Genomic DNA, 15,353 nt, shown 5'->3' with positions numbered 1-15,353 from the left:
TTACCTAATGAGAAAATTTCATGCATGAGTGCCCTACAAGATAATCCACTACTTTGGCATAAAAGACTTGGACATGTTAGCTCTAGACTGCTTAACAAATTGAGAAAAATGGATTTAGTAGATGGTTTACCATCCATAAACTTTGATTGGGAAACAATTTGTATGCATGTGCTAGATGCAAACATGTTCGATCATCTTTTAAGTCAAAGACATTTGTTAGCACCTCTAAACCCTTGGAACTAATTCACATGGATCTTTGTGGCCCAATGCGTGTAAGGAGTAGAGGTGGTAGCAAATATGTGTTGGTACTTGTTGATGATTTCTCTAGATTTGTTTGGACATTATTCATTGGTGGGAAAGATGAAACATTTGATGTTTTTCTTGTTCATATTCGAAAAGTTCAAAATCAAACAAATTGTAAATTGCTGTCTGTCCGTACTGATCATGGCACTGAGTTTGAAAATACAGATTTCGAAAATTCTGCAATGACAATGGAATTGATCATAATTTCTCTGCACCAAGAACACCACAACAGAATGGAGTTGTAGAAAGGATGAATCGTACTTTAGAAGACATGTCTCGAACCATGCTTTACAAAGTGGCTTACCTAGAAATTTTTGGGCCGAGGCAGTAAGTACTGCATGCTATATATATAACAGAACTAAAGTACGATCCATCTTGAATAAAACTCCATATGAACTGATCAAAGGTAGGAAACCAAATATCTCTCACTTAAGATGTTTTGGATGTACTTGTTATGTTCACAACAATGGCAAGGATAATTTGGGTAAGTTTGATCCAAGAAGTGATGAAGCAGTGTTCATTGGTTACTCTCCTCATAGCAAAGCATATAAAGTATACAACAAAAGAACAATGCGTATGGAGGAGAGTGTCCATGTCATATTTGATGAATCTGATAAAAGTTTACAAGATGTGCAGGTAGATGATGACGAAGACTTCTCTATTGGACTGATTAGAGAGTCACGAGACAAACAGCATGATGAGAATCAACCTGAAACAAGTTCTGAGGCTCAGAGCATGGCACAGTCTGAAGAACAAATCAACAACTGCGACGAGAATGAAAAAGATGCAGAAGAGATAACTGAAACTGTCGAAGAAGAAGTGTCGGCAGAACCAACAGAAGCTGAAGAAAACGAAAACAACAGTGAACGCTCAGGCATGGCACTGAGCCACAGAACGAAATTTTCACTCCGAAGAAGTGGAAACACCAAGGATCACATCCTACTGACCTAATACTCACAGACATATCAAAGGGAGTCCAAACTCGTTCATCTCTTCATAATTTTTGTGCTTTCAATGCTTTTATATCTGAAATTGAACCAACTAATTATAAAATTGCATTGACTGACCCTGATTGGATTTTGGCTATGCAGGATGAGTTAAATCAATTCAAAAGAAATGAAGTTTGGCATCTAGAACCTCGTCCCACTCATCAATCAGTAATTGGAACAAAATGGGTTTTTGAAACAAACTGGATGATAGTGGGATGATTGTTCGAAATAAAGCTAGACTAGTGTGCCAAGGTTTTAACCAACAAGAGGGAATTGATTATGATGAGACATTTGCCCCCGTAGCCCGTTTAGAAGCCATTTTAATTTTGATATCCTTTGCAGCTTTTAAAAATATTAAACTTTTTCAAATGGATGTCAAAACTGCATTCTTAAACGGGTACTTAAAAGAAACGTGTATGTTGAACAACCTCCTGGCTTTATTGATCAAAATTTTCCTAAACATGTTTATAAACTAGATAAGGACTTTATGGTTTAAAGCAAGCTCCTAGAGCTTGGTATGAACGCCTTATCTATCTTTTTAATGGAAAATGGCTTTAAAGAGGTTCAGTAGATAGGACATTGTTTCTGAAAAGTAAGGGGGAAGAATTGCTAGTTGTTCAAATTTATGTTGAGATATTATTTTTGGAGCAACTACAGAATTATTATGTCATTATTTTGCTGAACTAATGAAAGTGAATTTGAAATGTCTATGATGGGAGAATTAAGTTTCTTCCTAGGTTTACAAATCAAGCAACTGGATAATGGCATCATGATACATCAACAGAAATATGTGAAGGAACTATTGAAGAAGTATGGTATGGAAGATTCAAAGACTTATCCTACACCTGTACCTACTGCACTTAAGTTAGATCTGGACGAAAATGGTAAGAAAGTAGATGAAACAATCTACCGAGGTATGATAGGTTCTCTTCTTTATTTAACTTCCAGTCGACCAGATATTCTTCACAGTGTATGTCTCTGCGCCAGATTTCAATCATGTCCAAAGGAGTCTCACTTCAAAGCTGTCAAACGAATCCTTAGATACTTAAGAGGCACTATAACTTATATCTATGGTATCCTAAAGGAGGCAACTTTGACTTGATTGGTTTTTCTGACGCAGATTATGCAGGATTTTTAGTAGATAGAAAAAGTACCTCTGGAACAGCCACCTTCTTAGGTCCTTGCTTAATCTCATGGGCTTCCAAAAAGCAAAATTCCGTGGCTCTTTCACTGCAGAAGCTGAATATGTTGCAGCCGCATCTTGTTGTGCACAGGTATTATGGGTAAGACAACAACTTAGAGATTTTGGTGTGTTGATTGATAATGTGCCCATTATGTGTGATAATACAAGTGCCATAACATTCTAAAAATCCTGTTCAGCATTCACGTACAAAGCATATAGAAATCAGATATCATTTTTTACGTGATCATGTAGAAAAAGGTTAATATACCCTTGAATTTATTTGTACTGAAGACCAAATAGCTGATATTTTCACTAAACCTCTTGCTCGTGAAAGATTTGAAAAGCTTAGATTAGCCTTGGGGTTGATTTCTAGTGCCTAGTTGATTTATGTGTTTATTTGATCCCTTTGCAAACTCAAGAGTTCAAAAGATTATACCTACACAAAGTCAGATGTTTGATTTAATTCAAGACTCCTGAAAAGGCTAATGATGCTGTCCTGATAACTGACACCTAAGTTGCTTCAGAAAAAATTCCATGAAAACATTCCAATAAAAGTATCACAATTTTCAAAAATTTCATTGATGTTGCTTTGCTAAAACCAAAATAATTTCAAAATTGCTTTATCAACCTTTTCGAAAATAACTACACGGCATTTAAGGAAAAAGTGAGTTGACTACAACCTACCCTACCTAACCCCACTAAAACCCTTAAACTAACCGGTTTTTTTACCCCCCAACAAATCTTTCCATCTCCCTTCTTCTCTAACCTTCCAACCTTCACCATGGGAAGAAAAATGGTGGCTCGGAGATTTCTTAAGAAAAATGCTGTTGCATCACCGACTCCCACCCCCCCTTCTTCTCCGTCACAGGCTTCCCCCCCTCCGTCTTCTCCTCCTCCACAAAATGCCAGCCCTCCGCCTCCTTTTCAACCGCAACCCGCAAACCCTCCACCTCCTTTTCAACCACAAACCGACAACCCTCCACCTCCTTTTCCACCACAAACCGACAACCTTCCACCTTCTTTTCAACCGCCACCCAGAAACACTAACCCTTCGATTTCCCACACCAGCCGCCGCTTCAAAACCTTTGCCTCCAAAACCACCACCCCCTCAACATCTTCCTCCCACATACCGAAACCCCGTAAACCTGTTACCAGATCTGCACATTCTTCGGCACCCAAGTCAACTTCCGCTGCTACTTTTGCCGCTCCATCAAGAAAACGCAAAGCGTCTACTTCTGCTGCCCCCTCCGACGAGTCTCCAGCGCGAAAAAGGAAGACTTCCACTTCCGGTAAGTCCTCTGCTCCACACCCGCAAGATTCGTCCGTCAAGATCTTGTCCGGTCGTGTCTTTCCTACTGATTGGGTTATACAACCAGAATTTAAGTTCTTTTTGGAAGCTTTACAATCTCAAGGTTGGGTGAAACTGATGAATTATAATGCTGGGGTGTATGAATCTAAAGTTGCTGAATTTTATGAGAATTTGACTGTTAATGAGGATTTGGTGTTAAGTTCGTTTGTTAATGGTACTATGATTACTCTCACTGTGACTGAGCTCGCTCAGATTTTAGGCGTACCATCCAGCGGTTTTTCTGAATTACCTCATCAGTCTTGGCCGTTGTTGTCGGGCATTGACAACGCCACGATTAGCCGGACATTATCAGACCAGCCCCTAACCCACGCTCAAATCTTTTCGGTTTCCCGTCTTTCTGCTCCACATAAGCTGCTTCGTAACATGATTACCAAGTCTGTTTTGCCTCGCATTGAAAACCGTGGTGAATGTCTCATTATGGACCAGGTCCTTCTTTGGTTGTTGATTCATGACCTCCCTATTAGTCTGCCACATCTGATGATTCACCATATGAAGAATCTTTCTCAATCTTCTCTGTACTATCCCTATGGTGTTTGGCTTACTAAAATCTTTGATGCTTTTGATGTGATCTGTCCCCACACAAGGGGTCACTTGTGTTGATGTTATGAGTACTGGGCTGCTGAGTAAGATGGACTTATGTGTTATGAATGGTGAATTGGTCAAGAAAGATTTTCGGGGTTGTGTTCCTAAGGACGCTTGTGTCGGGTGCTTGAGGCTCGGGGAGGAGGTGCGTGAAATGCGCCGGCAGTTGCAGCAGATTTCAGCTCGTCAGAGAGCAAGTGATACCATTGCTGCCCAAAGACACCGTCAACTCATGTCAAAGCCCTAAACCTGTCGTAGTCTTCCTCTGAATTTCTGATGATGTTTTGTAGTTTTTTGGACTAAACTTGTAGTTTTTAAAAACTGTTTTGGTACTTTCTGGATGTTTTTTTGGATGTTTCTGATGATTGTGAATTGGTGTTGGTTGTAGCACCAGCATCCCTAGCCCACTTGGTTGAGCTATTGGATTATTTTGGATCTATTCTGCTATAGTGTGCTTTTTTGTCTTTTTGATGCTTTTTGAGAATGACAAAAGGGGGAAAAGAAAGCATATAATATTGACTAGAATCTTGATGATATCCTAGGTTGAGATAATGTGAATAAAATATAAATGAGCATGTAGGGACAAGTGAATGATTGAAGTTATTAATCTAAGGTACGGATAGATTCTAAAAGGGGATATACTAAATGTTTAAAACCATGCATTGTTTGAGGGGGAACAAAAGTCAATATGCATACTTTAAGGGGAACAAATGTTTAGTAACAATATTATATTCATGAGTTTGTCATCATCAAAAAGGGGGAATTTGTTGTGCATGTACATGTTATGTTTTATGCACATGTTATGTTTTGATGATGAAAATTAATATAATATGTTATAGCATGAAAGTATGTAACAGTTGCAACAGATGCATGAAGAAAGAAATTGATAAACGAAGACTTTGAAGAAAAGAAGAATCAAGAATGAAGTTCGAGTTTATAATTTCTTAGAATAGTAACTTTAGATTCAAATGTAATATGCTTAGTAATATGCAATGTGCTCAATATAGAAATATAAAGTTAATATAATTATTACTTCTTTGAGTTAAGAAAGTAAATAATTATATTAAAATTATATTTCTATATAAAAAGGAAATAAGTTTTCTAAATCAGAAATCAAAAGGGATTAGGAAAATAAGTTTTTGAATAAACGAGTTAAAGAAAAAGATTTTAATAAAAATAAGTTTTTGATAAAACGGATTTTAATAAAAACAAGTTTTTGAAAAAGATTTTGTAAAAATCAGTTTTTGATAAAAACGTGTTTTCTAAAGAAAAGATTTTCATAAAACAAGTTTTTATAAAAACGTGTTTTCAAAGAAAAGATTTTTTATAAAAAAAAAAAAACAGAATTTTATAAAAGCGTGTTTTAAGGAAAAAGATTTTACAAAAATCACGTTTCCTTAAAACGTTGTTAAAAAGATTTTTTTTAAAACCAGATTTTCCAAAACGTGTTTGTAAAGAGTTTCATAAAATCAGATTTTGTTTTGGAAAATATCTTTTGAGTTGAATAGAAAATCTGTTATGGAAAACATATCTTTTTAAGAATAAAGATAAAGAGGAAAAAGATAAAGATTGATTTTCTAAAAGAGAATTAAATCCCTTGAATTAAGGAAATTGGAAGATATCCTTGGAAGGATATTCGTCCAGTCCATACTCTATAAAAGGGATTCATAATTCACTTTTAGATCTTAAGTTTTCAGAGAGAAATCGAGTCTAAGTAAAAAGCTGAAAACTATTTCCTTGGCACTGAGCATAGCACTGAGCTGTTAGGGTTAAGTTACTATTTCACAATTGTAATTGTCCTCTATTTGCTTGACTAAGAAGCACATCTTTGAGGATCATTCTTTCTTGTAACTTTTACATTATTGAGAGTGCCAACACTTAGAGTTAAGTGTTGGGGGAGTCATTGCTAGGGTTAGTAGTGAGGGGAATCATATTGTATCAAGAGTTTGGTATTATATGATTCAAAGAAATAAAAGAGTTTTTGTTTCTTGTGGACGTAGATCTCAGAGGTGAGATTGAACCACGTTATATCTTGTGTCAAATCTAATATCTTTTAAGTTTATTATTCGCAAAAACGCAAAATAGCAATTTTCGAGTGTTTAGCTCAGAGCCTGGCACTGAGCTGTGAAAGGGTTTTTGCGAAAATCGAATAGATTTCGTCACTCAATTCAACCCCCCCCTTCTTGAGTGTTCCCTTAGGTTACAACAGTCATTGAAAACAACTCGCGTCTTGGTGTCTATGCCCCTCTTCACGTGACATACATCCCTTAGGGCACTCAAAACTGGGCTAAGGAGTAAGCTTGGTGTACTCCTTTCCTCAACTTGAACACCAAGCTGCGTTTGGAGTTTTGGGATCCGATATAAGAAGAATGCCTTGCAAAATGAAAAAAAATTAGTCGAGTTAATTTCAAACAACAAAACATGCAAAATATATATATATATATATATAAATATATAATTATATATATATATATATATAATAATATATATAATAATAATTATAATTCAAGAGGAAATTACCACAAGAATGGGAGTAAATCCCTTGATGTTATTCAAACTTTCCGCTTCTTTCTTTTTCTTCATCGCGTACATGAGGAAGGCTAGAAGTGCGGCTCCCCATGCATAGTTGTTCACCTTCGTCAGATCTTCTACGAATTGAACATATGTGCACTTGCATGAGTGACCGTCATGCGAAGGGATGATGACACAGTGGATGATCTTTAATAAGACCGCAATCAACCTTCTTTCTCTATCCAAGGTGCCATCATTTGCAATCAAGTCTAATTTGTTTAGAGGACAAGTTGTACCGGTTAGTCCGAGGTTGTTGACGACCTCATCCCCAAAAACACGACGAAAAGCATCAGGGTCTCGGCTATAGTTGGGGATCAGTGCCTCACCAGAGATAGGCAAACCAGTCAAGAATAAGACGTCCTCTAATGTAGGGTTCATTACGATGTCGTTTCCAAAAACGAACCCATATGCATCAATTGTATCATCTATTATTTCAAAGTGGTCCAACGCCACTTGAATTACACCATTAAGTGAGTTCAGATTTTTCTCCTCAATTCCTTCGGCTATTTTCAGTAGCCGGAGAAGACAGCTTCCATCCCTATTAGAGTCTATCGCTTCATCGACTATATCTTTTATATCACTATTAAGAGTCTCGTATGTCTTGCAAAGAGTCGGAAGTCTATTACCAATTCTTAACACTGCCATTCCTTCAAAAAAAAAAAAAGAAAGCTTTATAAATTATGTAGAGTTCCTGTTAACAGAGAACTAGAGGACCGGAATTTATTTATTATCATTCATTTGCTCAAAAGTACACCGCTTGCTATCTATACAATGTTCAGACATTATTCATAACTACTGCTTAACCACCTATTTATTCTTAAGCTACTGTTACAAACACCGCTTGCTATTATTCATTCTTAAGCTACTGTTACAACAGTAGTGCAATAGGCAAGCAGACAGCAAAATTAAGGTGATTCTACTAATTAATAGGCAACATACAAATAGGCAATTCGACTAATTAATAATTAAGCTCAAAAAAAATTTAACCTAGGCTTAGTCGTTTATGTCGACAAAATCGAATGTTAAGTAGAATAAATTAATTCAACAAATCTTGTTTAGGGTTCATCAAATAAATCAACAAATTTTGACTAAATTAAATTAATTCAACAAATGAAATCTTCAACATCATCAATTTAATAAAATAATTAATAACAGCAAAATCAGAAGAAACAGCTAAAAAAGAATAAGAAAACGAACCTGTAGAATTCTAGAACCTAGTCCAGATGGAAGGTATAACCGTTGCCGCCGAGAGTGTCCTGTGAGCCGCCGCCGAGAGAGGGTGAGAGTTTGAGCCTGGTTTTGAGGTGGGTGTCGAGTAGTGAACTAGTGACTTGAAGTAGCGAAAAAATTAAGAACAAATGAACAATAACAGAAGGAGATGAGAGTAGAGTGTAATGGACAACGTTGAAGAGAGAGAGAGAGTGACGTTAAGAGAGTGCAAGTGCTTCGAAGCGGGGGAAAACACTAGGTTATGAGTGGGGGGTCAGAAACAATATGGCAAATACACCATCTAAGCGGGGCAAGTATGACATTTCAAGCCTGTTATGCTAAAGGGCTCATGGTAGCCCTCTAGATAAATATAGCAACGTCATGGGCTCATGGCCTAGCCCATTTTTCCGCATTACTACATGAGTCATATCGGGCAAGTCCAATTAGAAAAATTGATCAAAACTAAATTGAAACCTTAATTAAAGTCCAGGCTTTGTTTGTTTCGGATGAATTGAAGAAAACTGATCGAAACTGATTGTGCTAAACTTAACAAAGTTGATTGGTGCTTAACTGAACTGAAATGAATTATTTATGTGAGAAGAAATTAGGAACTAAACTAAACTAAACTGATTGGAACTAAGGTTGTGTTTGATTCATCTAAATTTCTTATCTGATCTGATCTGATCTTAACTTTTCTGATCTGATCTGATCTTATTTGAATGTTTCTGATCTGACCTGAAATTTTCTTATCTGATCTGATCTTATCTAAACTTTTCTGATCTGATCTGATTTTTTCTTATTGTAGTTATTTTCATCGTTATAATTTTTCTTATTTGATCTGAAATTTTCTAATCTGATCTGACCCGACCGGGGTCCTCCCATTATTTGATAAGGAAGGTCGTGGCTCCTAAGTAATAAGGAAGGCACCCCTCATTACAACTGGTACCGGGGTCGAAAGACACAACTACCCCTCCCTTATTTCCGAGTCGCTACTAACTCCCTCGGCAACTTGTGCCTCGGGTATCTCAGAACCTAATCTAGAGGTCTACATCGGGTACATATGAGCCCTCGGGTATGTATATACAGAAAAAAATGAAAAATGAAATGAAAAAGACTGAGTGTTCAGGGCGTACCTCACAAGAAAGAAGAGGTGTCGGGTGGTCCCTCGGGTCGGGTGCTACAGACATGGAATGCTCTGGTTCTCGCAAAGACTTGGAAGGATTAGAGAGGATTTGGAATTTTTTGCGAAGTAAAAAATGAAAATGAAAGGATCATTTTAGATTAGAATAACAATTCAACTCAAACAATCATATAAACACAATAATATCAAATAATCCAGTAAACCAAATACATGCCCCAACATATTATAATTAGCTTCTAATAATTAATTCAGAAATCACATACTTACCAGCGTATTTTGGAATAAAGTCAAACTTTGATAATTTTGTTTTGGGTGTTTTTGATAGGGAAAGTGCACTTAATTATAATTACAACATATGGACCTCATTCTTCACTTTAATATGAGTCATTTGATTTTTGGTGGAGAATGAATGTTTGATTTACTCCTTTTGGTTAGAATGATATAACAATTTAAGTAAATCTCTTTTTTAAAAATCAATTTTACGTAATATATTATCGTAATCCTGTCAAAAAATATAAACTATCAAAATTATTTTTACGTGATTCTTATTTTTTTTTTTTTTATCAATTATGCATTATTGTATCATGTTATCATTACCTAATATTGTTTTAATTCAATCGTGTTCAATTTAAGTAAGGGACTGTTCTGATCAGCTTAATTTCAGTTCAGTTCAGCTCTACATACTTGGCTTAGGTCCTATTGATCTCGTAATACTTGGCTACACTTGGCTTAGATGTACCGTTAATTTCACGAACTAGATGTACCGTTAGGTGAACCATAATGTCGAAGAATGCGGGCGGGAAATACATCTCAAACTTACATAGAGTCTCAATCAACGTGCTTGAAGAGTGTCTAGAGTAGTTGGATCTAGCACTTTGCTGCAGATTGTATTGAAGAAAGAACATAGTTCCGTGATGGTGTACCTGACATGCCTAGGTAGAATCCCACGAATTTGCAATTGGTAAGAATACTTGCATGACAACATGGAAATCGTGCGATTTCATGCTAGATAACATCAAATCACCATCCAATGTCACAACTTCTCATGTTAGAACAATAACCTGTTGGCACCTTTAAGTTGTACAGGAATGCACAAAAGTGTTTCTTTTCATGTTTTGACATTGTGTAGCAAGCCGGAGGAAGGTAGTAGCTTTTCTTCTCATGATGTCCCTCAGCATTTCCCTCTCCCTCGCGATTCTTTCTTTTCTTGGTCTCCTTCAACTGAGGCCAGAGCTCTGGTCGAACTCCTATCTTTTTCAAGAACTGCCGATTGACCCAAGTGTCTTTAGTCTTGTTCATGATGTTGAAAAGGGTGGCAAGTATGGCATCACAAACATTTTTCTCAATATGCATAACATCAAGGCAATGTCTAACTTGTAAATCTCTCCAATATGGAAGCCGCCAAAAGATAGACTCTTTTTTCCAAAGCCCATGAGATTCTACGTTCGGTTTTTTGAAGTTGGTCTTCACACCCTTAACCTGTGCGTAAACCTCATAACCAGTTAACGGCCGACGAGCAACACGATTTTCAACCATCCATTGAACGCCTTCTTCTTCTTACGAAACGAGTGATTAGGTGGAAGAAACCTTCGATGACACCAATCAACACACTTACCCACCCAAATAGAATCTTGGTCGTCCATACAAATAGGGCATGCGTTGTGACCTTTGTTCTTATACCATGAGGAACATCAAAGCACTAAAATATAAAAATTCATATACTTAAGAACCAAATCAAAGATAGTAAGATACTACCACAAAAGGACCACCGACAAATCCATTCCAAGTTGCTGCTGCTGATGCAATAACTTTATGGTTGTGGGCAGAAACCTTCGATGACACCAATCAACACACTTAACCATAAATTTGCAAATTTTATCATGTTGTTCATTCTGAACCTCGAAATTTGTTTGAAAGATATTTTTATTAAAAAAATTAATTTTAATACAATTAAAGTGTGAAATATATAAATTAATTATATTATTAGAGTTATAAGTTACCCCTCTGCGGAAGGCCTCAATGGTTGTGGGCAGATCTAGGTTCGGAATGTGGATCATCTCCTTGGTAAACCGCTCTAGGTAGTCCCTAGTAGATTCTCCTGGCTTTTTGGGTGGTCATGTGTTCACTAGGAGTCCGCCTGTTCGTATTACACTGTTGTGGGACGTTAGACTATGTGGAAGCATCATTGTCTTCTATTTCCCTATGTAATTGTGGCAAGGCCATTGAATAGGCCTATATGCCTGATGTCGAAGAATATTACCAATGGTTGTGGGCAGATCTAGGTTCGGAATGTGGAATAGATCGTTAGAATATTACAAATCCACTGACACTTAAAATGGTACAATGCGTTGTGACCTTTGTCGATGCTTACAAGATTTCCCATCTCGATAATATTGTCCAACACTCCTTCAATAGCTTTCTGTGAATTTGGTAATTCCCAGTAAATAGGTATCCAAATGTTAAGCTTATATGGGTCACGAGAAAAATACTTGCATAGATAATTTCCACCTCTCTATCCTGAATTGATTCGTAGAGTTTCTCATCTAGACAACTTTGCTTCTCGAATGCCTCTTGAAGCTCACCTACTGACATTTTATTCTGCACATTTGGCCATTAAAAAAAAGCACTTAAACCAAAGTTTATTTACTTAATCATCAACACTATATGGAGGATTAATAGAGAACATGCTAAAGTTAGAGCTTCTGGCTAAACATACGTCACATTATCGAACCAAATGACAGTGAATCGCATAACAAATCAAATGAAGTTATACTGGTAAATTTGTTCAATTATAAGTACCTGATTAACAAGCTGTAGAAATTCAAGTTGAGATCTTAGTTCATCAACTTCTAGCTGGGATCGGTTCAAGATAACTTCCTTTAATTCATTTAGCATTTTTTTGGACTTCATTGTCCTCTAATGCTTATGATTGCATACGCTTTTCTGTTAGATGCATTTGCAATGCAATTGCCTCTTTAAGCTTATCCATTACAACCAAGTACTGAAGTGCCTAAGTTGCCACAATGACACATATTGCATTGGATAAATTGATAGATATAGATTATGATTGATAGTTATAAATTATAATTGAAAATTGGAATGAATTTAATCAGGGTAAAACTACAGTACAAACGCGGTGAAATCTTGTCATTTCCAACATTATTCTCACGTTCAGCCTTTCAATTAGCTCATCCACCTAATGCTTTTTGCATTTTGTCGATGCTTAAGCGAAGTTCTGCAATTTCCAGTTTTCTTGAGTTCTTGGACTCAAGGTCAGCTTGTGCCAAATCCTCCTCCTGCACTAATTGAATCCCCGAACTAAGAAACCCATTGTACGATTCCAAATATTTGGTTTCTCCATCTAAACTATTAAATACAAGATTTCTCATCTCGATAATATTGTCCAACACTCCTTCAATAGCTTTCTGTGAATTTGGTAATTCTCAGTAAATAGGTATCCAAATGTTAATCTTATATGGGTCACGAGAAAAATACTTGCACAGATAATTTCCACCTCTCTATCCTGAATTGATTCGTAGAGTTTCTCATCTAGACAACTTTGCTTCTCGAATGCCTCTTGAAGCTCACCTACTGACATTTTATTCTGCACATTTGGCCATTAAAAAAAAAAAGCACTTAAACCAAAGTTTATTTCAACACTATATGGAGGATTAATAGAGAACATGCTAAAGTTAGAGCTTCTGGCTAAACATACGTTACATTATCGAACCAAATGACAGTGAATCGCATAACAAATCAAATGAAGTTATACTGGTAAATTTGTTCAATTATAAGTACCTGATTAACAAGCTGTAGAAATTCAAGTTGAGATCTTAGTTCATCAACTTCTAGCTGGGATCGGTTCAAGATAACTTCCTTTAATTCACCGGGGTTCTGGTACTTCCTTTGAGTAGCATGTTTCCAGATGGCAATGACCTTCCCAAGTCGACCTACTACGCCAAGAAGCTTATGTGTCCCTTTGGCTTAGAGTATGAGAGAATACATGCTTGTCCCAAGGATTGTATATTGTATCGAAAAGAGTATGAATTGCTGGATAAGTGTCCAAAATGTGGCTTGCCTCGGTATGAGCGAGAAGGGGCACGGGGTAATGCAGGTCCACCTTCCAAAGTGTTGTGGTATCTCCCGATAATACCAAGATTCAAGCGGTTGTTTTCAATCAAAAAGGATGCTAAGAATTTGAGGTGGCATGCTGAGGGCAGAAACATGAAGGGGCGGCTACAGCATCCGGCTGATGGTCGTGAATGGAAGACTATCAACAGGAAATTTAAGACATTTGGTGATGACAGTCGTAATTTGAGACTTGGGCTGTGCACAGATGGAATGAACCCATTCGGCTCTCTTAGTTCCAAGCACAGTACATGGCCTGTGATTCTTACTATCTACAACCTTCCACCTTGGTTGTGCATGAAACGAAAGTACCTTATGCTGTCACTTCTTATTTCTGGTCCAAAGCAACCTGGTAATGACATTGATGTGTACTTGGAGCCACTAGTTGATGACTTGAGAAAACTGTGGGATGATGGTGTGCTTGTGTACGATTCTCATGCAGAAGAGACTTTCACATTACGTGCAATGCTTTTGTGCACCATCAATGACTTTCCTGCTTATGGTAACTTATCAGGGTATAAGAACAAAGGTCACAACGCATGCCCTATTTGTATGGACGACCAAGATTCTACATGGGTGGGTAAGTGTGTTGATTGGTGTCATCGAAGGTTTCTTCCACCTAATCACCCGTTTCGTAAGAAGAAGAAGGCGTTCAATGGGATGGTTGAAAATCGTGTTGCTCGTCGGCCGTTAACTGGTTATGAGGTTTACGCACAGGTTAAGGGTGTGAAGACCAACTTCAAAAAACCGAACGTAGAATCTCATGGGCTTTGGAAAAAAGAGTCTATCTTTTGGCGGCTTCCATATTGGAGAGATTTACAAGTTAGACATTGCCTTGATGTTATGCACATTGAGAAAAATGTTTGTGATGCCATACTTGCCACCCTTTTCAACATCACGAACAAGACTAAAGACACTTAGGTCAATCGGCAGTTCTTGAAAAAGATAGGAGTTCGACCAGAGCTCTGGCCTCAGTTGAAGGAGACCAAGAAAAGAAAGAATCGCGAGGGAGAGGGAAATGCTGAGGGACATCATGAGAAGAAAAGCTACTACCTTCCTCCGGCTTGCTACACAATGTCAAAACATGAAAAGAAACACTTTTGTGCATTCCTGTACAACTTAAAGGTGCCAACAGGTTATTGTTCTAACATGAGAAGATTTGTGACATTGGATGGTGATTTGATGTTATCTAGCATGAAATCGCACGATTTCCATGTTGTCATGCAAGTATTCTTACCAATTGCAATTCGTGGGATTCTACCTAGGCATGTCAGGTACACCATCACGGAACTATGTTCTTTCTTCAATACAATCTGCAGCAAAGTGCTAGATCCAACTACTCTAGACACTCTTCAAGCACGTTTGATTGAGACTCTATGTAAGTTTGAGATGTATTTCCCGCCCGCATTCTTCGACATTATGGTTCACCTAACGGTACATCTAGTTCGTGAAATTAACGGTACATCTAAGCCAAGTGTAGCCAAGTATTACGAGATCAATAGGACCTAAGCCAAGTATGTAGAGCTGAACTGAACTGAAATTAAGCTGATCAGAACAGTCCCTTACTTAAATTGAACACGATTGAATTAAAACAATATTAGGTAATGATAACATGATACAATAACGCATAATTGATAAAAAAAATAATAATAAGAATCACGTAAATATAATTTTGATAGTTTATATTTTTTGACAGGATTACGATAATATATTACGTAAAATTGATTTTTAAAAAAAGAAAATTACTTAAATTGTTATATCATTCTAACCAAAAGGAGTAAATCAAACATTCATTCTCTCACCAAAAATCAAATGACTCATTATTAAAGTGAAGAATGAGGTCCATATGTTGTAATTATAATTAAGTGCACTTTCCCT

At 37.0% G+C, this 15,353-nt stretch overlaps 1 protein-coding gene across 1 annotated transcript; it reads right to left on the bottom strand.

Annotated features, from left to right (window-relative positions):
- Window positions 1-4,530: 4,530 nt before the first annotated feature.
- LOC125496751 (uncharacterized) lies at window positions 4,531-7,984 on the bottom strand. The gene is made up of 3 exons (XM_057394127.1): window positions 6,947-7,984; window positions 6,650-6,799; window positions 4,531-4,635 (listed from the first exon to the last, which is right to left on the bottom strand). Exons 1-3 carry the CDS (start codon window positions 7,640-7,642, stop codon window positions 4,531-4,533), a joined length of 951 nt encoding a protein of 316 aa, XP_057250110.1. The 5' UTR covers window positions 7,643-7,984.
- Between the last annotated feature and the right edge of the window lie 7,369 nt (window positions 7,985-15,353).

Source organism: Beta vulgaris, chromosome 4 (genome assembly GCF_026745355.1).
Source record: "Beta vulgaris subsp. vulgaris cultivar EL10 chromosome 4, EL10.2, whole genome shotgun sequence".
Classification (NCBI taxonomy): domain Eukaryota; kingdom Viridiplantae; phylum Streptophyta; class Magnoliopsida; order Caryophyllales; family Amaranthaceae; genus Beta; species Beta vulgaris.
Note: the sequence above shows the minus strand (reverse complement) of the source record. Positions and strands in the feature narration are given on the sequence as shown.

Coding starts and splice junctions, on each gene's coding strand:
- LOC125496751 (XM_057394127.1), bottom strand. CDS start 7,642: ATGGCAGTGTTAAGAATTGGTAATAGACTTCCGACTCTTTGCAAGACA. Junction 6,800..6,946: donor GATTTACTCCCATTCTTGTG/GTAATTTCCTCT, acceptor TCATTTTGCAAG/GCATTCTTCTTATATCGGAT. Junction 4,636..6,649: donor GCATAGACACCAAGACGCGA/GTTGTTTTCAAT, acceptor GTCTTTGGGCAG/CAATGGTATCACTTGCTCTC.